General features: G+C 46.7%; 3 protein-coding genes across 6 annotated transcripts; 1 reads left to right on the top strand and 2 right to left on the bottom strand.

The window, feature by feature from the left end:
* The first annotated feature begins 4 nt into the window (after positions 1-4).
* Positions 5-1,855, top strand: LOC105278847 (cyclin-dependent kinase 20). 2 transcript variants are annotated; one of them, XM_011338249.3, is made up of 6 exons: positions 5-92; positions 444-635; positions 773-961; positions 1,026-1,262; positions 1,348-1,575; positions 1,675-1,855. In XM_011338249.3, the coding sequence occupies exons 2-6, from the start codon at positions 450-452 to the stop codon at positions 1,828-1,830; spliced, it is 996 nt and encodes a 331-aa protein (XP_011336551.1). In that variant the 5' UTR covers positions 5-92; positions 444-449; the 3' UTR covers positions 1,831-1,855. The 2 variants fall into 2 exon arrangements, with proteins under 2 accessions (XP_011336551.1, XP_011336550.1); XM_011338248.3 differs by lacking the exon at positions 5-92 and adding an exon at positions 99-317.
* Positions 1,856-1,880: 25 nt separating this feature from the next.
* On the bottom strand, positions 1,881-4,327 carry LOC105278846 (39S ribosomal protein L37, mitochondrial). Of its 3 annotated transcripts, none has more exons than XM_011338246.3 (7): positions 4,228-4,327; positions 3,511-3,718; positions 3,168-3,386; positions 2,922-3,041; positions 2,722-2,828; positions 2,464-2,646; positions 1,881-2,331 (listed from the first exon to the last, which is right to left on the bottom strand). In XM_011338246.3, exons 2-7 carry the CDS (start codon positions 3,684-3,686, stop codon positions 1,901-1,903), a joined length of 1,236 nt encoding a protein of 411 aa, XP_011336548.1. In that variant the 5' UTR covers positions 3,687-3,718; positions 4,228-4,327; the 3' UTR covers positions 1,881-1,900. The 3 variants fall into 3 exon arrangements, with proteins under 3 accessions (XP_011336548.1, XP_011336549.1, XP_011336547.1); XM_011338247.3 differs by having other exon boundaries at positions 4,235-4,308; XM_011338245.3 differs by lacking the exon at positions 4,228-4,327 and adding an exon at positions 4,081-4,221.
* Positions 4,328-4,758: 431 nt separating this feature from the next.
* On the bottom strand, positions 4,759-7,448 carry LOC105278848 (very-long-chain (3R)-3-hydroxyacyl-CoA dehydratase 2). Its single transcript, XM_011338250.3, has 5 exons — positions 7,011-7,448; positions 6,675-6,792; positions 6,176-6,411; positions 5,595-5,776; positions 4,759-5,510 (listed from the first exon to the last, which is right to left on the bottom strand). The coding sequence occupies exons 1-5, from the start codon at positions 7,088-7,090 to the stop codon at positions 5,428-5,430; spliced, it is 699 nt and encodes a 232-aa protein (XP_011336552.2). The 5' UTR covers positions 7,091-7,448; the 3' UTR covers positions 4,759-5,427.
* Between the last annotated feature and the right edge of the window lie 14,574 nt (positions 7,449-22,022).

The raw sequence follows: 22,022 nt of genomic DNA, 5'->3' as shown, positions 1-22,022 counted from the left end.
TTCCGCCCCCTGAACCACAACCTGCCACAACAGCGAAGAAGAAGAAGAAGAAGAAGAAACGTACCACACAATTGCACATGCGCTATGAATAAGTACATACGATCATATGATTACGGGGCGGTCAATTTAACGCTACAAACGCTTCGAAGCACTTATAATGTATATACATATTGGTAACCATGGAAACTATAGAAGCATCACTTCAGAACATGATCTTGTGCAGCGATCATTAATTCCTAAAATATAAATATTCTTGAAATATAAATATAAATAAAAATGTGTCGGCAAATAAATTTTATTTAATAAAAGTTAAAAGAGTATGCAATTTATTTCTCTTGTTTTAAATTTGTTTTTATCATATGCAAGAAATAAAGAAGCATTCTATCACTTAATAATTAACAGCATACAATAAATCAACATAAAAGCAGTAATTAAATATCTAGGATAAAATGGAAAGATACGTTATCAACGGGCAGATTGGCGAAGGGGCTCAGGGCCTGGTCTTAAAGGCACACGATACAACAGGAGATCAAGAAGTGGCACTGAAGAAGATCCTGATCAAGAGAACCGAGGATGGCCTGCCTACGTCCATCATACGCGAAGTGAGGAGTCTACAGCAGTTAAAGCATCCTTACGTACGTTTTCTTTCTCTAATTTCCACTAATCTTTCCAAAGCGTGCGTAAAAATTTCATTGCTGCACTTATATTTAATTTATTTCTAATTTAATTGGCTCTTAGCGGAGTTTGCACCAATCACGCAGTGCGTTTGCAGGTGGTCGAGCTGCTGGACGCTTTCCCGAACGGCCTAGACTTCGTCATGGTGTTCGAGTACATGCCTACAGGCTTGTGGGAGATCCTGAGGGACACCGATATCTGCCTGACCCTCGTCCAGGTGAAAACGTACATGAAAATGCTGCTGGAGGGCATAGCGTACGTCCACGGGAAGAACATAATACACAGGGTACCCAAACGCTGCTATTGTCTCTTGAGGAACGCCGAGAGAACCTTGCGATCGCTCATTTCAGGACCTGAAACCAGCGAACCTACTGATCAGCGACAGCGGTATCCTGAAGATCGCGGACTTCGGCTTGAGCAGGCTGATGTGGAAGGATGGCATGAAGCCCTACTCGCACCAGGTCGCCACGCGGTGGTACCGGGCGCCGGAGCTGCTCTACGGCGCGCGCTACTACACGTCCGCGATCGACATGTGGTCGATCGGCTGCATATTCTGCGAGATGCTCAACACCTCGCCGTTGTTCCCGGTTTGTGCGATTCGTCTCGATTCGGCTGAAGTATGTTCTTCAGTTGTGCATACGTGTTGCGTAATATGATCGCGTGCACCGGCAGGGTGAAACCGACATCGAGCAGCTGGCGATAGTCCTCAAGTTCCTGGGCTCTCCCACGTCCGAGAGCTGGCCCGAGTTGACCACCTTACCGGATTACAACAAGATCACTTTCCCGTATCACAAGGGCACCACCTGGGAGAGCGTTATCCAGGACGCGCCGCCGGAAGCCATCGACCTGATCAGGCAGATATTGATTTACAACTCGTCGAAGCGTCCCACGGCTGAGCAGGTAGCGACGCGATCGTCTTCCTGTCTTTTATACAACATAAATATGTGATGTAAAATATATAAATGATTTATAACAAGAGCGATATGATTATCATTGCAGGCGCTGTGCCACATATACTTTTACTCCAAGCCCTATCCGTCGATGAGGGATCTAATAAAGCCACCGCACGACCATCGCCTCCGCGTGAAGCCGCGAGAGATCGACCCGCACGTGCAGGCGAGCACGCTCTTCGAGGGCCTTCTGAGCATCGCGTAACCATCCGCACGACGGATCATCCGGGAGAGAATTTACACTCTACACCTTCATCAGAGATACTCAATTTTATTTAACTTCCGTTCCTGTAGAACGCGACTATTCGCCTGAACACCTCCGGATTGTAGCCCTCGAGCACGGGCCTGCCGTCGTCGTACTGGGCTTTCTCGTAGAGCGCCAACGGCGGCAGCGTGTACCAGAAGTTCTTCACGCCGGCGTCGTTCACGTCCAGCGAGTTCAGTTGAAAGACGAAGAACTGGTAGCGCCTGCCGTCCGTCTGAACGGCCTGCACGGTTACCGGTTCCGGCAGTTCCGTCACGGACGCGCCGAATCGGTACCGCGCGCAGGACGCCGCCGCGGTGTACGACTTTATCATGGTGCAGCCGGCGATCTGGCTCTCCGTGACCGCCAGCTCCGTCAGGTTCCGCACTTTCCGCGGATTGTGGAACGCGAAGATCGTGTGGACGTTCTTCCACGGCGACAATATGTTGACACTTCGAATCGCTGTAAAATAATGTAAAATAATGTAAAGTCTATATTTAATATTTAATATAATATAATTTAATCTAATTAATTTAATAATTTAATTTAATTATATTTAATATAATCGTGACCGCAATAAACAATCAAACTTACGATACACGTCCTCGGTGCGATAGAAGTTCGTCTTGTCCAAGCTGATGGTGTGATGCAACGGATATATGCTCGGCAGATCAATTTCCACGTGACTGTCGGGATCGTCTATCGACTTCAGGGGGCTCGCCGACATAATCACCACGTCCGATTTTAATTTAAACTGGATGAGGTCCGTCTCCTTGTCTGAAAAATTGTTGCACGTTTTTTATGAGATACTCCGAACTTCTTGTCAGATCTTTCAGTACGCAGCTAGATTACCGAAGCTCAATTTCATCGGCTCGTTGTACAGTATGCATCGTTTCTCCGCGACACTCGGGCCGGATATGGACTCGCAGATCTGCAAGAATTTCCTGGACAGGTTCCGCCTGGAAACGCGAGAGCGATGCTTCAGTTGAATTTATTAAATAAATAAATTAATTAAATAGTTATTCAGAACTACGGAGCCTCCGCGTACTAACATTCTTCTGCCGTTGCTGATGCCAAAATCTCTGGGAAACACCCACGCGGGTCGCAAAGGATCCTTCTTTACTGGCAGTTTCTCCTGATAAGCATCGAATATGCTCGAATTGTAAATCGCTCTGCGGACATTGAAAAATATATAATATTTATTAAAATTAGATTCGAGAGAATTGCATTCGCCTATCGTCACCTCTGACGTCTCGAAACTCGAAAGAAAAGAGGGAAACTTTTATTATTTAATCTACCTTTTCACTATATCGTCCACATGCCCCGGCAGATCCGGGAGCGAGTCCTCGATGGAACTCGGAAGGTCTGAGAGGCTTATGGTGTTCGTCAGTATCTGTGCTTGGGGCAATCCTTCTTGCAGAACGTTGTGATCCCTGACTATCAGGCAAGTGCGGGTCTTCCAGGCAGGATGCGTTTCGTCATATGTCACTCTTGGTGGTCGGGGTGGGAGCTCTATGCTGCATAAAGAATGTATAATTTTTAATTAAACAATATTGCATAGATAGTATTAATTAATGAATATTTGTTAGTTAAATAATAGTGGAATAATTCGGGTGAATATATGACTGAAGGGAAAATTACTTTTCGCGTTCTACTTTTGGTTTAATCAGATCAAGAGCATCCTTGATCTGGATCCTGAACTGTGACAGGTGCCGCTCTGTCTCGGTCTCGGTCACCTTGCGCTGCCGTCGCTGATACCACATTTGTCTAATGGTCCTGCCTATGTGATGTTTACACAATACCTGTGTAAGCTTCATTTTAGTTTGTTCCTTTTTTGTTTGTATTATACCTGAAATAAATTAATTAATTTTCTTATAGCTTGAACTAGATTAATATAGATAAAAATATAAATATAACTCAATTAGTAGAAACCGGAGAAAGGAGTTGCTCTTTTATGAAGAGCTTTTATTTAACAAACTAAAGGCACCGTAAATATCAAACGGAAAAAGTAGAATTTCATTATATATTATAAAAATAGAGGTATCAAACAAAAATATAATAAAATGGAATATAAAACAAATAAATATAAAATGGAATGTTCTCTTTCTACTTTTTTTTGGAATAAAAATGTTTTTATCTTGTTACTACACCGATGGAAGAAAATTTATTAAATTTATTCGAAGTGGAACGTATGACAATTATCTCTCTCACTTTTCACTGGCAAAGCTTGTTTAACGCACTCGTCTCAAATATCTCAAACCGACAGCGTTCGAAAGTAGCTCATGCAGAAACAACGGAAGCAAATTGAGTGATTTTTCATATAAAAAATATAGTTATTGCATGCATGGCAATTCTAACCTCTTACTTCTCGGCTTTTAACATTTCCGAAGCGCGTCGGTACTGTAGAAATCTCATTGACGAAACAGCTGGCATAGAGACGGGTCACGAAAAAGCCTTTCGATTAGTCCGTCACTTTGCGCCTATTCTCGCTGATTTTTAAATATATTAATTACTTTAATCGGAAAGTTTGTTACACAATTTTGATTCTTTCAAAGTGAAAAATCTGCGTAAAAAAACTGCAATTTATTTTCATTACGTAGAGACTCCGTTAAGTTAATTAATTATTGGCATAGTACCAATTGTTATATATCTCTTGGAATTGGTTTAAACTCACAAGTACTTATTTCTACTTGGGTAAAAATGTCAATAACAATAAGTGTACCCACGGATGAAGATAATTTTAATTTTACAATTCGATCATCCTTATAAATATAAAAATATAATATAAAAATTTTACTTTCTCTAAATTTGACATGGATCTCAGCGGCCTCCGTTCCTCAGAAGCAGATGTTGCGACATTAAAATGAAATCTCATCGATATTTGTACAATTAGATTGAAAACTTGATCAAAAATATGTATTTTATAATATAATATATAATGTACATTACACAATCAATTTTACACAAACATTAGCCTTGACCTAACGATATGGTCGGTAAAAAAAATGAATTCCCAATTCTGCATGTATAATCGAGCGCCTTAATGCGATTCAGTTTTTTCCAGCAAACGTTCTTTCAAGTGATTTTTCAAATGAGCTTCATAAATTATTGAAACGCAATGTTTCCTGCCTTAGGTTTCCGCTAATCGACGTCACCGAGATCTGCATAAAACAAATATTAAATGCCAAACACGTCTAGCCAACGAGGAAAGTCGAATCACGTTAAGGCACTCGATTCTACGTATATAAACATAAAAACAATAAAAAAAATATAACACGATATTTATATAATTATATTGCCAACTGAAAGAAAATTCGGCCGAGAGAAAATTCGTTTCGCACGAATTGCCGAACGATGCACTTTAACCCTTCGAAAAGGCTTTAGTCATCCCGGAGAAATATGAAGTGAATTCTATCTTTAGAATCCACGCTATTAATTCTCGCGTTAGAGGAATAACAGAAGCGTAAATGAACGTCACGATTAACGTAATCGTCCATGAAAGCGACGGGACAATCCGCTTGGCTGGCAAGGGTAAGTTAAGGTACGCAGATTCGTATTTTAACGAGACTTCTTCGTCGCAGAACTGGGACTCAGCATCTTGCGCCTCTGCGCGAGCATGTGCGAGTAGAGTAGAGGGAAAACTGCAACAGGCGAAATGAAATTGAAATTTGATGAATCAGCACACCGAGTACATACGATATGATTTCTATATTCCCGATACTCACGTGGAATGTACAGTAACATGATTCCCACCAGGAGGTACAAATAGCTGAATGTGAAATTCCACGCGTTCGGCAGGGCGTAGCTCCACGAGTCGGGATTCGCGCTGGCGTACTTCGTAGCGGCATAGAAACACAGCAATTCGCCGGTTATACCGATCGGGTAGAGTATTATAAATGTGCTGTATCTGAAATAATTTTGCAGAATTATATATTTGATCCGAAAAATTATTTAACAATAATTTTGCAATTATAATGAAGTAATTTTGGAGAATTTGTGATCCGAAAGATTATTTAAAAATAATTTTGGAAAATATTTGATCCAAAAAATTATTTAAAACTTAATCGCTCTTAGAAAATTGAGAGAATGGATCTGGATTATTATAATAAGATATTCTCGAATAAAATATTTTCTGATACGCATAAATCGCAGGCTACAAGTATTATATAAATGAAACTACTTGAAGATCATAAATTGGAATTACAAATATTATTCTAATATCAAAATAAGTGAGAAGAGCTTGAGGTTCAAGCAAACAGTTTTAAATAAACAAAAGATTTGCGAAGAGTGTCGAAAGATTACTTACCTCAACCAGGTCAACATGTGCGGCACAAGACCAATGAGATTGACGAAGTAATAGAAGTATCTAATGATTTCTGTGACGGACCATGCCAGAAGAGCTAGCGGCAGCCCTACAGATGCGGCGGCGTATGTGGGAGGAGTAGCCAGGATGATTCCGACTACGACCATCACACGACTAAACACTTGGAACGTTGTGATAGCAACGTTCGATGGTACCAGTCCCATCGCAGCATGCACTATCTGAAATTGGCAGGTTCTTATAACGGACAGTGCAAATAATTGACGTAAACTAAATTAAAATTATTTTTCAGTCACAGAAAAATTTGTGTGAAAACTAGCAAAAGCTTAAACCTTGAAACTATTTAGAATAGAATGGCCAAGTCATATCTTTATCATTGGTAGATAAAATACAAGAAAATAATTGTTAGTGTTATCATATACTATTATATAATCATGTTCTATGATAACATTTGTTAGTTTCATTCTAAGATATTGCAAAGTACCTCTAACACAGCCGCATTTTGAAAGATCATTAGGAGAAACTCCGTCTTGCCCCACAAGGTTTCGCCCACAGAAGGCTTGGTATAATATTGCATAATTTGGCACAATATGTAACTCCATCTGAAACAAGAGAGAATTTTACTGTTAAAGCATAAATACCAAATACCAAGTCCTTCTTGGAGTAAAAGGAGTAGAAGCTTCAGATAATAATAAATAATAAAAATAATATAAAATAAAATTATATATAATTATATATAATTTTATTTTATATATATATTGTTTTACAGAATAAAAATAATTATTAATCTTTTCATAGAATACTCCAGAAAATAACATACCCCACAGTCTGCGCGAGATTGTACGACGCTAAATACAGCTTCGCAAAAGCGCCTCGCTTTTTGGATTTCGTTCCAGCCATGTCTACGAGAGCGAAAAAACTCCGAGCTTCAACTTTAGAGCGCGGCTCGTCGCTTAGGACTGAATGATTTGCGATATCAGTGGCCGAAGTGACTGCTCTTTAAAATACATGCAAGCGTGGTGTATTTACGTTGCGTTTTCACCTTCGGACGTACATACACGTTACACACACGTGCATACAAGGCATCACACCATTACATAACACGCATAATACGCACGATGATCGGTTATTGCTTATTAATTATTAACGAACACGCGCCGCAAATCGCCCCCAAATCGATTTATCGCAGCGAAGTTTTTCGTTCCTCGCGAACTTTTTCACTCCTAACTTTATGCCCTTATGGTCGCGATCCACTTGACGTTTCAAATGCTTCAGAACAATTTCTATTCTATTTCTCCTTTCGCATAAAAAGAAGGAAAGTGTTTGAAGTGTTTGTCGATAAAATAGACAACTGCAGGCTCCCTTTCGATCTCTCGTCGGTAATAATGATCATTGGTGTGACGCTAAAAATGCTAATCTCGTTACGACATTTCTGCACTATCGACAGATGTTATTTAATTATCGTCTGCTTTACCCGTGATGTTTTGCGACACGTGCATTTAAATTTAAAAAATCCTACTTTTATTTTATTTTAATCTTTTTATTTTTATGTATCGTAGAAACGACGTCTTAATTTTCGCGAGACATAAAGCCGATGTTATAAAGCATCAACTTTTCGCCCCTTTCCTCCTTCCGCCTCGATAAACAAAGTTTTATGTCTCTCCTTCAAATTTATATGTTTAGCGGGAACGGCTTCAATCTCGGCATTTTACGGCACATTTATATGCCACGAGTTTGCATAAAAAATTACAGCCCGCAATAATGCAATCGCGCCGACCGTGGGGAGAATTATATTTGACGTTAAAAAAACTCGTCGTGTGTGACGGGACAAAGGCAGACCGTCGTAATTATTTACGCAAATAGCGCCGAGCTGTCGACGAGAAAAATCGTGCGAAGCGTGTAGAATCACGAGGCGTAACTATACAGAATTATATCCTAGAAGTAGTTTAGAAATATTAAGAAATATTCTAGGATTTTAGTTTATTGTCACGAAAAGTAGCCTCGCCCGCTCGGCGCTATCTTGTAGTTAACTTCTCGTCGTGACACTCTCGAAGTCGAACGAGTCAGTTTGGTCACTTAGTTTTGCGTACACCACCGTGCTCGCTTACGTCGAATCACTGCAATGACGCGCGTGCTGACGTACATGCAACGTGCGAAGTGTCGCAAAGAGGCCCGGGACAGCTTTGTCTTGATGATCGGGATCTCCGTTTTTCCGCGACTCGCGGTCACGTGGAAAGTTTTCAAGCCAACGATGACTCGAGATAAAACTGATGGCGCACGAGTTAAGCGTGCAGGCACGAAGCTTTATTGTCGACGCGGTAAGTCCCCTTACTCCAGTATAATAAGGAAAGTCTCAAACGACGTTCAGAAATTTTTATCAAGTTCACTCGACGCCGCAGACGCGGTCTTGGAGTCTCATTGAAATTAAGGTCGAGAGTTCTGGGCCGACTTGTATTTATAACCGTCCGGTCAACGGTATTAACATAAATCTTCTAACACGAGGCGCTTGAGGTCTTTCTTATTAGTATTGTTTATGATCGAGCAAGGACGAGCTCGGATGCAGCCAACATGCGAGAGATTATCACGATGCGACATAAATTCGATCCATCTAGCAGCAGCCGCCGTTTATTCTGATTGGAACGAATATTGATACGGATCGTTGTTGTCAATCCGAGAACGATCATTTAAAATTTAAATTTAAATTTCCGCCGGTTTTGCGGCACCGTGAGGAAGAATTTAATTCTCGGATTTGCGAGAGACGATCGCAGCGAGATTCGACGATTTGGCGGATACTTATGGGATTGAAACCCCCAAAGTGGCCGGCTAAAAAACCGACCGACCTTCGGCCCTTCGCGAGACACCCCGTATAATATAATGTCTCCTCTGTTTCAGTTGCGCTTTCGAGTCTCTCGCTCTCTCTCTCTCTCTCTCTCTTTCTCTCTGTCTCTCCTACGGGAGTGACATTGGCTGTTCTCGTATTGATTTATATGCTTGCCGCTGCACGCGGCCCCGGCCGCACGGCTGGTGAGCGACGGCCACCTCGCCTTGCACTTGAAGATGCAATCGAACGAACGGTGCCTTCTTTCGCTTCAAAAGAAGAGAGAGAGACACGGCGATCGATGGTGTCGTGGGACCGAGAGCGCGCGCACGTGCTGCGCATCGCATCGGCATCGCACGTCGGCCCGGTCCACGACGTCGCGAATTTCACCTTCCGATCCCCGAAACTCTATCTTTTCCCCTTTCGACCGGGATGCGCCCCGAATTTCCAATTCTTCCCTTCCCTCCCCTCGCTGCGTTCCTCTCTTTTCGATAGGTCGACGATTTCTCGGATGTTCCGTCGTTCTCGTTCCCGAAATATTGCTCGGCGGATCCCGAGGAAGATTTCGTCGCGAGTATCCTTGCGAGATACGCCTCGATGATGAATTCTCGCGAGGCTGCAGCGCGCGTCGCGGCGATCCGCTTCCGCGAGCGAGCGGTTAGCCGCTTGAATAACGATCATTAGCGAAAAGAATGAGCGTGGAACGTCGCGCACGGCCGGCGTATAATTCGACTCCCCCGGGGAACGACAAACGTCGCGATCCCCACGGGGAATTGGGAGGAGCGAGGGGGCGACGTTTGGCGAGGGAAGAAGTATGAATTCGCATCGAGGAAATCGTACGAGAGTCGCTAACGCTTTCGCAACTGCGCGGCCTTTAAATATGCAACTCCATCCCGGCCGGGTCGAGGCCGGAGCACCGGAGGTTCGCGGGATTCTCGATTTCGTCACACCGGTTGCGCGCAAAACCGCAAAACCAGACGAGATCCGTCTCGGAAAACGCTCTCGGGAGATTCTTCGCCGACTCTTTCTTTCTACTCGCGCGATATTATTTCTCGAGTGAATAATATAAGTAAACCATCATACTCAACAGAAAGTTTAGTAACTTACCTTTCCCGTGCGTGACGTAATTTCCGGAGCATAACGATGAGAGGAAGAGGGCGAGAGCGATAAGAGAAAGAGAGAAAGAAATAAAGCGACAGCGAAATCGTTAAATATCGTATTCGGGACTAGTTCTCCTCTCCTCTCCTTTCTCCTTCTCTCTCTCTCTCTCTTTTTCATTTACCGTCGACATTATTGTCGCCGGCGAAATCCGTTGCCGCAACCCTTGGCACGTCGCCATCGTGTATGCTATAATACTCTTTCGTACGCGTTCCTTTCTTCCTTTCTCTTCCTCGCTCCGCTCTTCCCGTCCGCCTCGCTTCTCGCGTCTCTCCTCGTCGTGGTCCGGGGTTTCCTTTCCTTCGGCCCTTCGTAGCAGCCCTTTCAGTCTCGACAATGAAAGCGAGAGGCTGCGCACGAACCGCAGCTGATCCGTGCGGACCCGAAAGCTTCAGTAATTGGATACGACAGTTTTTAATTAACGCGTCCGTCGGGAATCCAAAAAATGCCCGCGGCTTCGCTTTACGGTTTTCTTTACACACACTTAATTTATCGATAACGTGCCGTAACGCGTTACTTAGCATTGCGGCATAACTGATGTAATGTAATAACAAACTTCGTCTTGCATAGCGCGACAGTTAATTAACGGAGACTTTAATAGAAGGAAATTTTGCAAGAACTAACTACGAGAGCGTGCAATAAGAAAGGGTATTCTGCATCGAATATGCTTGTATGGAAAATATATAAATACCTATATAATATTTAAATATAATATAATATATAGTATATAAAATAATTCAGATAGAAATAAATAATTCATAATTATGGTAAAGGATTAGAAGAGAACGAGTGGAGGCGCATTGAGAAAGTAGAACATTATCAGAATAATTTTAACATGAAATATAAATATATTTGAGTGATATTGTACAGTCAGTGATTCGTTCGTATATACAGAACTATGTACATCATGTATGCCGAGCATTACATGTCGAATACTCTCATCTATCGTTGACTCGCACGCACACACACCCACACACACACACACTCCCGCGCGCATACTTTCTCTCACATACGTGATACGTTTATATACGTATCGCCAAGCTAGTGATCCATACGCAGCGCTCGCGCGCACTCATTAATCCCGTCGATGCCCGATCTGTGGATCGATCTCGCTCGCTCCGTCCTTTCTGTCGTATTTTTTTCTTTCCTTAGCCTAAGTCTCGAATAGTTTGGCGTTACCGCGTAACCGCACGTCGCACGCATTTCCGTCGTCCGTACATCTTATCTGTGATCTCCGCCGGCTTCCGAAAACAATTACGCTTCTCCCTCGATCGGCAGCGATCGTTTGGAACATCAAGAGAACCGCCGGTGCTCCTTCGCGCTCGTGCGCGCACACGTACAAGCAACGCAAAAAGTTCGAGGAATTGTTTGAATTGCAGTCAATGAAAAATAAAATGATCGACGTACGAGCAAAAATATCTCAATCTCTTCGCGATTCACTCTGATAATGCGAGGAAGGCGACGCGTCTCCTCGGAACTCTCGGGACACCCGGTACGTGAGCGCGCATCGATCGTATAAGATCTCCCATTCATCGATCACGGCTCCGGCCGAGCCGATGGGGATCGTCCCGTCGTTTCGTCAACAACGGAGGTAAACTCCGTGAGTTTTTTCTCAGAGATAAGCGTCGTCTGATAAGGGAAGCGAGGGAGGAGACGACTGCGGCGACGATCATCTCGCGCCGAGATGTAACATGCTCTGTAAAAACGGAAGCGCGCAACAAGCAGCGACGGAGTAAATCGCGCGTATACATGTATGTACGTAAATAGAGCTGGCTGGCGTGTAAGCGCGAATCTTTTTGATCGTTTCTTTTTTTCTCTCCCCCTCCCCTTTTTTGTCTCCTCCCCTTTTCCTCCCCGCGTTTCGCATTTACTCTATTACTTCGTTACAGGAATACATGGTCGTTCCTTTACCTCTGTGTTCTACCGTTCTCTGTTCTCTATTTTTTTCTTCTTCCCCTCCTTCTTTTCTCCCCTTTCTTATCCCGTTTTGTTCTCTCCGTTCTTACTAACCGTACAACGAGGTATCCGTACTTTAGACTTCTTCTCGACTACTAAGTTAGAGAATAAGCGTAGAAATGTATCACACTAGAGACTTGTACATTACCTTAAATGCGTAGGTAGGTATAATTCCTTCATGTGTTTACTTCATTTTTTATTTCGCGTTTTTCCGCATTTTTTCCTTTTTTTGTTTACAGCGTTTTCTCGCGTTTACTCTCTCGCACTGCTTGCTGTCTATTCGTAATAACGTTAGCGTAGTTAGTTAGTTTGGCTAGCCTCGCGTTCCCCACAGCGGACTCCCACGATCCTCCGAAACGCTGAAAGAGGACACGACGACTGTGAGAGAGAGAGAGAGAGAGAGAGAGAGAGCAAGATAAAGATCAAAGAGACAAGGAGAGGGAGAGGTGGAGGAAGAGAGGGGAGATATCAATTTATTGATCTGGGGCAAGCCTCGACACACACACATACACACAGAACAAGACAAACAAGATATTCAACAGGTAAATCGTGCATGCCAATGTAACAGTCGTAAAGGTAGCGTAAGTATAACTAACGCGAAACCAAAAATAATAAAGCAGAAAGGACTGTTACACGTTGTAATAAAAAGAGATTCGGTGGAACGAATGCAGTAAGAAAGAGAAACGGGGGAGACAAATGAGGGACTGATTGTGCACTTTTAAGTACACGTTCAAACGACCAAACGAACTTAACGGCCTTTTGTTACGGATTTTCCGTTATGGGACTGAGGAACGCCGCTGAGAAAATGAAATAGGATACAGGGAAATCCAAGAGGAATGTGTCTTTTAGAAAAAGGAAGCAGAGAGAGGGAGAGGGAGAGAGAAAGCTTGAAACGAATGTTTTTTTTTGAAAACTGTCTTTTCAAATTTGTTGAGTTTTAGAAGTCGTAAACCGTGTGCTTTAATTGGTGCATTCCGAAAAATGAGAGGAGACAGTAAATCAGTGATAAAGAGGGAAGAGGGGGGGGGAAGAAACGTAGAATTGCGAAAGAGAGAAGAAACTACAAAAAATGAAATGAAGGAGAACAGAAGTAGAAAAAACATTTCGCGTTAAATGACCGGCGGAAGAGGGGTCGAAGGAGGAAACAGAAAGAGAAAAGACGGAGGTGTCGCAGACGGGACCTTTGACACGAGACGCACGTCGGACATACAAAGTCCATGCCGTCAGGAAGAGAAAGATAGCGAGAAAGGAAGAGCGAGAGAGAAAGAGAGAGGGCAGAACTTTGTCTTACTCTTCGTTCTCCGAACGAGGTCGGGAACGATGGACAATCACCGTCAAGTTTCGCCACCTTCTTGCCCCTCGGCGGCCCACGTTTCCGCCATTTCAATTCGGAAAATTACGCGTGACTGGCGAGATCGTCCCCGAGTGCGCTATTCCGCCTAGAATTCGGGAAATCACGAGCGGAAAAGGATCACATGCTTGAATGGAGAGGTCGAAACATCGAGGCTGCGTTAATCGCAATTATTATGTGTGCAATTAATTTTTTTTAGCTTGGAAGACGGTTTTCGTTTTATCTGAAGAACTAAGGATCGCCTTTGAAGGACGGTTGTTGATCCACGAGATTAAGGATCGCGCCATCTCTTCGTTCTCGAATTATATTTCTCCTCCGTCCCTCACTGAAATGGCTCTTATCGCTTTTCTTGCGCGAAGTTAATTCCTGATTTTCTATATCTTTTTGATTGGGTGAGCTAAGCCGCGCTGGCGATGCGAATCCTTCTTCCGCCTCAAGAGCATCTTCCTGGGTTAATCGGAAGACCGAAGTTCATGCGCGGTGCGGCGCGACTTCGCTTTTCCCCGTTCTCTTTCTTATCTTGAGAGTACGCTCTTTATTTCGGTCGAGAAAATCAAGGACGCATCGATCGCGTGCACGCTAGCTTTTCCTTTCGTCCCGACAGAGCGCCCTTCGTGCTAATTAGTAACACCGCAGACGCCATCGATCGCGCCGCCAACTTTTCCTTTCACTTCGAACGCGCCCTTCGTTCCAGTTTAAAAAGCCAACGTGTCGCATCGATCGTCCGCGCGCGGACTTCTTTTTATCTCGCGAGAAACGACTGCCCGCGCCTCGTCGCGTTTGATTCAGAATAAATCGCGCGCACGTCAGTGATCTTACCCCCTCGCGCGTGCAATTTTATTTTACTCGCATCGAAGTGAAAACGGGGCGACACCAAGAGCTCTCGTTTTAAAAATTAAATCTCGACGCTCCGTATCTTTATTGCATCAATGGAGCGGGAATTTTTCCCTCCTCGTTTCCGCGCGCGAATTGAGAATCGAGCGCGCATCGATCCCTCGCCCTTCGTCCGGCGAACAAACGTGTTGTCGATCGCTGGGCATCCTGACGCGACGCGACGCGACGCGATGCGACGCCGGAGTCAAAGCGGACGCGGAATGAAAACGGAATTTCATCGTGCCGATGGACCGTGGCATCGAAAACAAAAAGGGCTCTCGATGCGCGTGTGCTGTGATAGAGGTGTACAGAGCACGAGAGGGACCGAGGGAAAAATAGAACGAGAGAGAGACGGAGAGATAAAAAAAGGGACTAGAAAGAGAAAACGACAGAGGAGTGCATTTTATCGATACCTCGGGATAGCGCGAGGGAGAGAGAGGACCAGGAAGGGACATGAAAGGAGAGGAGGAGAGGAGGACCAGGGAGGAACGAGTGCACCGAGAAATGTCGAGGTTGTCAAACGATAGGTAGACGGTATCGATTGGTCGCAGGCAGGCCTCGGCTCGCTCGCTCACAGGAGCGTATTCGGCCGGTGTATTCGGTAATGCCTGTCTCTCTCCTTCTCTCTCTCTCTCTCTCTGCTTTTGTCCATGTATCTGCTGCCCGATAGCGATTTCTAGCGAATCAATTGCAGTCGAGAGTCGTCGTCGTTGTTGTCGATGTCGTTGCCGTGGTCGTCGTCAGCTTGGTCGTCGTCGTCATCGTCCTATTTGCATCGTCGCCGATACGAGATGCCGAGGGTGTGGTCGGTCCATCGCTCGCGCTCAAATCGCGCCGCATCCACCATCGCGGAAGTGTAACGACACCGGACTCTCTTCTACGGAAGAAGAAAGTCTTCATTCGCGGGGTAAGGTCGCCGAGCACCCTCGGTACCACGAATCCCACGTGTACGAACTCGAAAAACGGACCACCTACGATTTATCCGCGTCAGATAAGAGGGCCGATAAGAACAGCCTGTTTCTGGATAAGAGTCGATCGGAAAACTGATCTGTTCTTTTATGTACGCGCCGCGTCAATAATTGCGCACGTCCACGCAGCCCCGTCTACGTCCAGCGATAATGCAATTTGGAGCGTTTCTCGCTTGCGTAACGTCACGACCGTGCATCGTGCGAACCTCGGCGGAGGCATGCCATGCAGCTAAAACATTGAATGCGATTTGGTGCCTTGCGTAATCGTACGTCGCGACACTCGTCTTGCACAAGCGCCTTATCGCACGCGCGCGCGCATATTGTTGGTCAATATGCGACGCGCGCGTTCCAAAATCTCAAACAAAAATCGCGCAACTCAGCCAAGGATTGTGATTAATAAGCGCTTTAATGCACGCGTATCGAGTGTAAATACGCTTGCGCACGCTTTACGTGGCATAGTTCCTCTCGTAATTGCGACAACGTGCGCTCCGAGAGCTCGCGCGCGTGATCATTTCGGTGCTCCTTCCATCCGGACAGGTCGGATGACCGTAATAATTCTACCCGGACCTGGCAATTGATGGTTCTTCTATTGAGCGGACGGGGAAGCGATCAGGCAAGCAAAGTCCGTCAAGGAAATCCGCAGGACATGCACTAAGAAGAGGTCACAAAAGAGGGTTGAAAGCGACACGTGGACTCGGAACGTAATCGGCAGGATTGAAGTGGACCCTCCTTTTCTCGTTTCGTCTTGCTTCTCACCCGCCTGAGTCCTACCTACCTGCGATTAGAGATCGTAATATTCCCCCCCGCCTCTCTCTCTCTTTCTCTTTGTTTCTTTGTGGATGGAGAAATTAAAGTGTCGCCTGATAAATCTTCCCATTCTCTCTCAATCCCCAAAGTCTTGCGATATTACACGAATATTTTAGGAACAAACGCGCTAAGACCTTAAAGCTCGCCTCGTAATCCCTCCCGTATAATCAGTTTGCTACCTTCCAAACGGATTCTTGGATCGCATTCTTTGGATCTTTGAGTCATTCTTTCTCTCTCTCTCTTTCTCTCTTTCACTCTTTATCTTTCTCTCCCTCTCTCGTAAGGAACGAACCCGTAAGGGATTCTGCCGTACAATCGGGTGCATTAATACTGTCCGACGTTGCTCAGCCATTCAGCAGTCAAATTTCTCCGTAATAATACTTAAAAAGGCGTGTCTATTCTCGTTCGTTCGATTAATCGTGCGGCTCGTCCGCGCTTCGCGCTCGCAAGGAACAAGAAGGATCGGCGAGTCGCGCGAGGTCGAGTGAAGCATCCTCCGGGGCGGGAGATGCGGGACGCAAGTCGGGACCCCAGAGCGCATTAATGCGCCCGATTGTACCCGAAGCCCTCGGCCTCCCCGTGGCCCTCTGTGTCCCCCGGTTTCCTGGACCGGGCGTGTCCGCCATGAGTGGATGGAAGGGCAGGCCGAAGGGTTGGCGGGGTGAGGAATGAGGCCCGGGTTCCACGGAAAAAGCCTTAGGTATATCTTTACGAGCGGAGTCATAAAAGCCGTGGGAGTTCCCCGTCCATCTGTCCGTCCGTCCGTTCGTCTGTCCATCCGTCCGTCCATTCGAGCCGTTCGTTCGTTCGTTCGTTCGTTCGCTCTTTCGTATGTTCGTTCGTTCGTTTGTCCGTCGATTAATTCCCTTCATCATTTGGTACGGGTATGGACCGTACACTCGAGCGGCTGCGATCCTTATTGTCGTATATTTTTCGAGCCCGTATAATACACAGACGGCTAGTACCCCGCATAGTCGTCGATCGTGTATTGCAGACGACTACCGGTCACTCTCACTCTCTCTCTCTCTCTTTCTTTCTCGGTAGGTGCACCCCGGGGCACAATGCGGCTCTCGAGGATGGCGACAAGCGAGCCTCCAGGATTCGTGCACCGCGTACGCATACACACGCATACATATTGAAAAACGCACGCCTCAGTCGGTGCCCTCCCTTCCCTTTCTCTCTTTGAATCTCCTAACGTGCTTACTTGCAGGGTCGGCGCAACCCTACGGACAATTTTGAGCGCCGTGCAACTTCGGTGATATTGATTACGCGTGGCACGCGTTATCAAGTTGTGTAAATGCAGGCGGGGAAGATTTTTTATCACAAATAAAATGTTTACCGGGAGGGGACGCCCTCGGTGATAGGAAGGTTTTGCGCGGTGATCCGGGGCATCCGGGGAGTCCCGGGGTTGACGCGTTGAATGGGGCACGTGATTCCTGATCAACGACGTGGATCGGAAAACCGGTGCAATTTTAGCTTCAAAGATTTTAATGAATGGATCTTAACATGAGGAAACGATCTTGCGCTTTGTTCCTGGACGCGGTGGGAACGCGGGGTGCAATTCTCCACGAGCACAGGAAATAAGCACAGAAGATTAAACTCGACGAAATCACATAACGAGTCCTATTACGGCGTCGAATCCCAAATCGAGTCCGGGATTGTGCTTTATCTTTCGCCCCCGAAAACGGCATGTTGTTCTGCCGGTCCGCAGTGTCGGCGCATAATGCGGACATTCACGCGTCTACCCCGGGACGCCTTCAACCGTGGTGCACGGAGCGATTCACGCTCGTGAATCTCTGTGCGTACGAACGAAACGAATGAATGAAGGGCGCTCGTTGCCATTGTGTGCGCCCCGGCTCCGACACAAACCCGGGGTCCGGGGACCCTCCGGCAATCATTTTTCAGCGGTGCGCGAGAACCAAGACGAATCCTGCCGCGCGATCCTGGCAGGATCGCGCGCCGTCGTCGAGTCCACGTGTGCGATCTGAACGAACAAGGACGCCCGAGGAGAACGAAATTCCTGCAAAAAGCGAGGAATGATCCGTGCGCCATTGATCTCGGCTGCGCATTGATCGGCACGATGCGGAACTCGGGGTCGAAATTTCGAAAATACTATCAATACACCCTCGCAGAACGGTAATTGCAGGTGCAGCGGAAGCTTACTTTATTCTTCTCGGGCCGGCCGTGTTCAGTTCAGCTCGACCGTTTCGTACATCGTGCGCTTCTCGTTTAAGCCCGGATTACTCGGCACTTTTTCGCTGCTGCCAACCGGCGCACTTTTTCTCAACCCTACGTCACGCTTCATCGAATTTTTCCACGTAGCGCGCGACGCATGGCTGGCAGATATTCGTTCTAATAAAAGGACGCGAGTGGTAACCGGTTTAAATCGAAATTTCCAGCTCGCATGGGGTGCCCGCGATAGCGCTCTACACTCCCTTTGCAAGTAATAAGAAAATACTGCGAGCACCCCATACGCCTGCGGGATTACCGCTATATTATTTTTGATAAAAAAAAACGGAATACCGTCTTTTAGATAATACCTTGTGAAAGGCTCGTTTGCGAGTTTGCGATCAGAAACGTGGATGAAATTTTCGCCGGTTACCTTAATTAAACTTCCCTTTTCCGCGTGGCTGAATAAGATTAAAGTGACTCGTGGTATAAGAGGTTTTGCTATACCTTTCCGTGCCGCTGCGGACGAACCAAATCGCGTGCATCTGTCGGGCGTAACCGCGCGCGACGTGTGCACGTAAACGCGGAGCGGCTTTTTTCGCGAGCAAGAGATTTGAAAAAGCGTTTCTCCCGCGCAATCCGGGCTTTAAGCTGCACGGGAAATCCCGGAACCCACAACCCAGCGCACAGTGACCCCTCTGTGTTCTCCGCCCCGCTGTTGCCTTTACAAGGAACCACATACATCCACGCACACATGCACAGAATGAGAGAAGAGGCAATCCTCTCTCTCCCTCTCTTCCGGGCGAGCTTATCTCGTCAAACAGAACGAGCATGTCTTCTGGTTCTCTTCGAATCCCGGCGAGCGATAAGCGAGAAGGAGTTATCGGCGTCCACCGGCTGAATCGATACTTTTGTCCCCGTTCGATCTCGACGCGCGCGCATACGAGATCGGTTTCCGTTCTCGCTCTTCGCTCACCCGTTAATCCTTCTCTCGTTAGGAATATACTGCGCTCGCTGTTTGGCCGTCGTCGTATTCGCGTACTTGCGCGCTCGGCGAGATCGGAACGTTCCCCGTGACTGGAGGAATTGCGATCGAATCGCGAGCGATATCGATATCTTGCCACCACGGACAGATCCAGGCAGGCAGACGAACTCGACTTTGAAGGCTTCGAGCGCGCGAAGATGTCGTTAAATAAAAGATGGATGACGCTGGAACCTCGACTGCCTCGGTCGCTTGGAAGGCTCATAAGGCCTCCCGGACCGGAAGTGCCGGATCCGTCCGCGACGGATGGATTTGGTTATCCGGGTAATAATGATCGATGACGCAGTCGCGGAAAATGACTTTGACGTCCGAATATTGCCCCCTGGTCTCTCGCTCGAGGCTCGACACATTCTTAATAACGGTGGGATTACTCCCTCTCTCGTTCTTTCTCGATCCCGGTTAAATGATGAATGGAGATTACCGAACGGGAGGTACGGAGAGGGAGCAATCCGTCCCGAGCGGCTATACTCGGTTCCGCGACCTAGATCATTAGATGCGTATCGACCTGCGTAATTATTACCCGTAGTTACGTGCAGATTCGCCTCACTTTTTATCTGAGGATCTGCACTTTTCGGGGATTCCGGGGCCCCCATTCTCCTCGGGGCGCGTTTCGCTTTCGGCATTAACGGATTCGTTCCGACGTTAATTCCAAGTCCGGTCAGGGGCGTTCCGACCTCGCCAAACCGCTGGGTTGACCGTCGATCTCACAGACAAAAGACCTGCTACTTATCTTTCCCTTATCCCTCATTCCTCCATCGCACAGACATATGGACCTTCGCTCGCCTAAGACGATAGCATACTGCGAGTAGTTTTACGTACATTACACGATATAGGCTTTTTTGCTCAGTCAGTAGTAAGGGCGCTAGCTCGTACATGTACGGGGGCGGTCTGGCAACGGACGGCGATCGGTGATCGGCGAATCGGCCTCGAGCGGATCGAGCGATCGATTGGCTTACTGCGACGGCGCGGGAGACTTCTCGCGATCGCCCGCGTTCCCATCTCGGGTTACCCCGATCCTTTCGACGGTTCGACGACCCGATCTTGAATTTCGAGGTTGCGGTAAACCAGTGGGATCATCATTGCGCGTAACGTGATAATCTCGAGAAGGGCGCGTTTCAAGACTCGCGATCGAGAGCGAGCACGACACGTAGATCGCAGATCGCGACATATCATCGGAAATGGAAACTCCGATATGTCCAATATCGGAGCGCGATTCGAGTCGGGAATCGAGATCCCGAGTCACGCTCGAGGAGCGCAAGGGTTTTGCATCACGTGATCCGATCCAATCCGCACGCCGCGCCGGCCACTTCCGGACCGCACCCGTACGCACTATACATATACATATACGTTAATAATTTGAGGCAGTTTACGTCACTTTTTTTTTCCTTTTTAAGGCCGAGTTAACAGTAGTGAACTATAAGATGTGTATGTGTGTATTTTGTGTGTGTGTGTGTGTGTGTGTGTATGCGGCGCGCGCTATCGCTCGGTCATGGTTCGCAGCGAGCAGGCGGCTGACGGGGTAGCCAGAGTGTATGGGGGAACTGCATATGGAGAAGAGTAACGAGGAGGAAGGAGGAAGGGCAGAGAAAAAGGTCGACGATTGTTCAGTAGGAACCACGGCGGTCTCAAAAATTCAGCAATTTCAAACGCGAAACGAGAAGCACTCGTCTCTCTGCGAGGACAGGCAGTCGTGTCGAGAGCGTGCTCCGACCCCGTCCTCTCTCCTTTCGCTCTTCTGTCCCTACGGTCGCTCGCGATGTGTGAATCCTCGGCTTTTATCTAGCGCGCAAAAGCGGAGCGGACAGAACGCAGCCGTGGATTATTTTCACAGGCGGCGAACCGGAGGGGCCGGGGAGGCGGAGAGCGGGGGACAGACAGGGGGCGGCGGGTAACGTGTTAGTTTTTCCTGCGCGCATTGCGCGACCCGTGGTCGGTTCCGCTGACATCGGTTAACGTCCAAGAGCGCGGTTGGTGGGTCTCACTGCTCTCGTGTCACTACACCGTGTCTACGGGGTGTCCCGATTACGCGGAGCCATTACAGTCTATTCGAAGGCGGGAGGGGAAAGAAGAATTTGGTCCCCCGTAGGGCTCCCAAATAGACTTTCCGATCTCTCTTTGATGTCGAGTAATTTCCTCTCGATATTTCAACGTAATATCAATTTGATTCGTTTGTCTCGCCAGAAAAATTCGAAACAATGCCTCTTTATGCTCGACCAGACTGGCTATTTTATTTGTACGCGCAAAGCGAATTTTAATGTACTCATTGCTCCCCTCCCCTGTATTTTTATTATTTTGAATTAATTTTTCTACGTGACGACGACGAATAAGTTTCTTAGCTCAGAAAACTCGGTTAGAGGTTGATCAAAGACAGGCTTACTTCGAGAACGAGAACAGATTCAAGACAAGTGTGGAAAAGAAGAATGGATAAAAAATGGGAAGGACGCTTTTACAAATCGTCCGTTTTATACATCGCATCGAGCTCGTACAGACCGCACTCACCCCACGCACGATGCGTCGTGCAGTAGGACGTAGGGCTTCCGATCCCTCCCTGCGAAATAGAGCTCTCACAGGCGAGGATTCTCCGCGAAGGGAAGATGCGGCGCGACGGGGAGGGCTGTTTAACGTCCTGCAATATAGAGGTATCCTTTTGCCCCTCTTTTCCTCTCTCTATCTTTCTCTCCCGCCCCTCC

Source organism: Ooceraea biroi, chromosome 12 (genome assembly GCF_003672135.1).
Source record: "Ooceraea biroi isolate clonal line C1 chromosome 12, Obir_v5.4, whole genome shotgun sequence".
NCBI classification, from domain to species: Eukaryota; Metazoa; Arthropoda; class Insecta; order Hymenoptera; family Formicidae; genus Ooceraea; species Ooceraea biroi.
The sequence above is the reverse complement of the archived record's forward strand: the minus strand, read 5'-3'. Positions and strand labels throughout refer to the sequence as shown.

Bases quoted from the DNA above. Each gene is read 5' to 3' on its own strand.
- LOC105278847 (XM_011338249.3), top strand. From the start codon at position 450: ATGGAAAGATACGTTATCAACGGGCAGATTGGCGAAGGGGCTCAGGGC. The intron at 962-1,025 runs GTACCCAAACGC...CGCTCATTTCAG, and splicing joins GGAAGAACATAATACACAGG to GACCTGAAACCAGCGAACCT. The intron at 1,576-1,674 runs GTAGCGACGCGA...TTATCATTGCAG, and splicing joins AGCGTCCCACGGCTGAGCAG to GCGCTGTGCCACATATACTT.
- LOC105278846 (XM_011338246.3), bottom strand. From the start codon at position 3,686: ATGAAGCTTACACAGGTATTGTGTAAACATCACATAGGCAGGACCATT. The intron at 3,042-3,167 runs GTAGATTAAATA...CAATGTCCGCAG, and splicing joins GTGGACGATATAGTGAAAAG to AGCGATTTACAATTCGAGCA. The intron at 2,829-2,921 runs GTTAGTACGCGG...TCGCGTTTCCAG, and splicing joins ATCAGCAACGGCAGAAGAAT to GCGGAACCTGTCCAGGAAAT.
- LOC105278848 (XM_011338250.3), bottom strand. From the start codon at position 7,090: ATGGCTGGAACGAAATCCAAAAAGCGAGGCGCTTTTGCGAAGCTGTAT. The intron at 6,412-6,674 runs GTACTTTGCAAT...TGCCAATTTCAG, and splicing joins AAAATGCGGCTGTGTTAGAG to ATAGTGCATGCTGCGATGGG. The intron at 5,511-5,594 runs GTGAGTATCGGG...CGCCTGTTGCAG, and splicing joins CATGTTACTGTACATTCCAC to TTTTCCCTCTACTCTACTCG.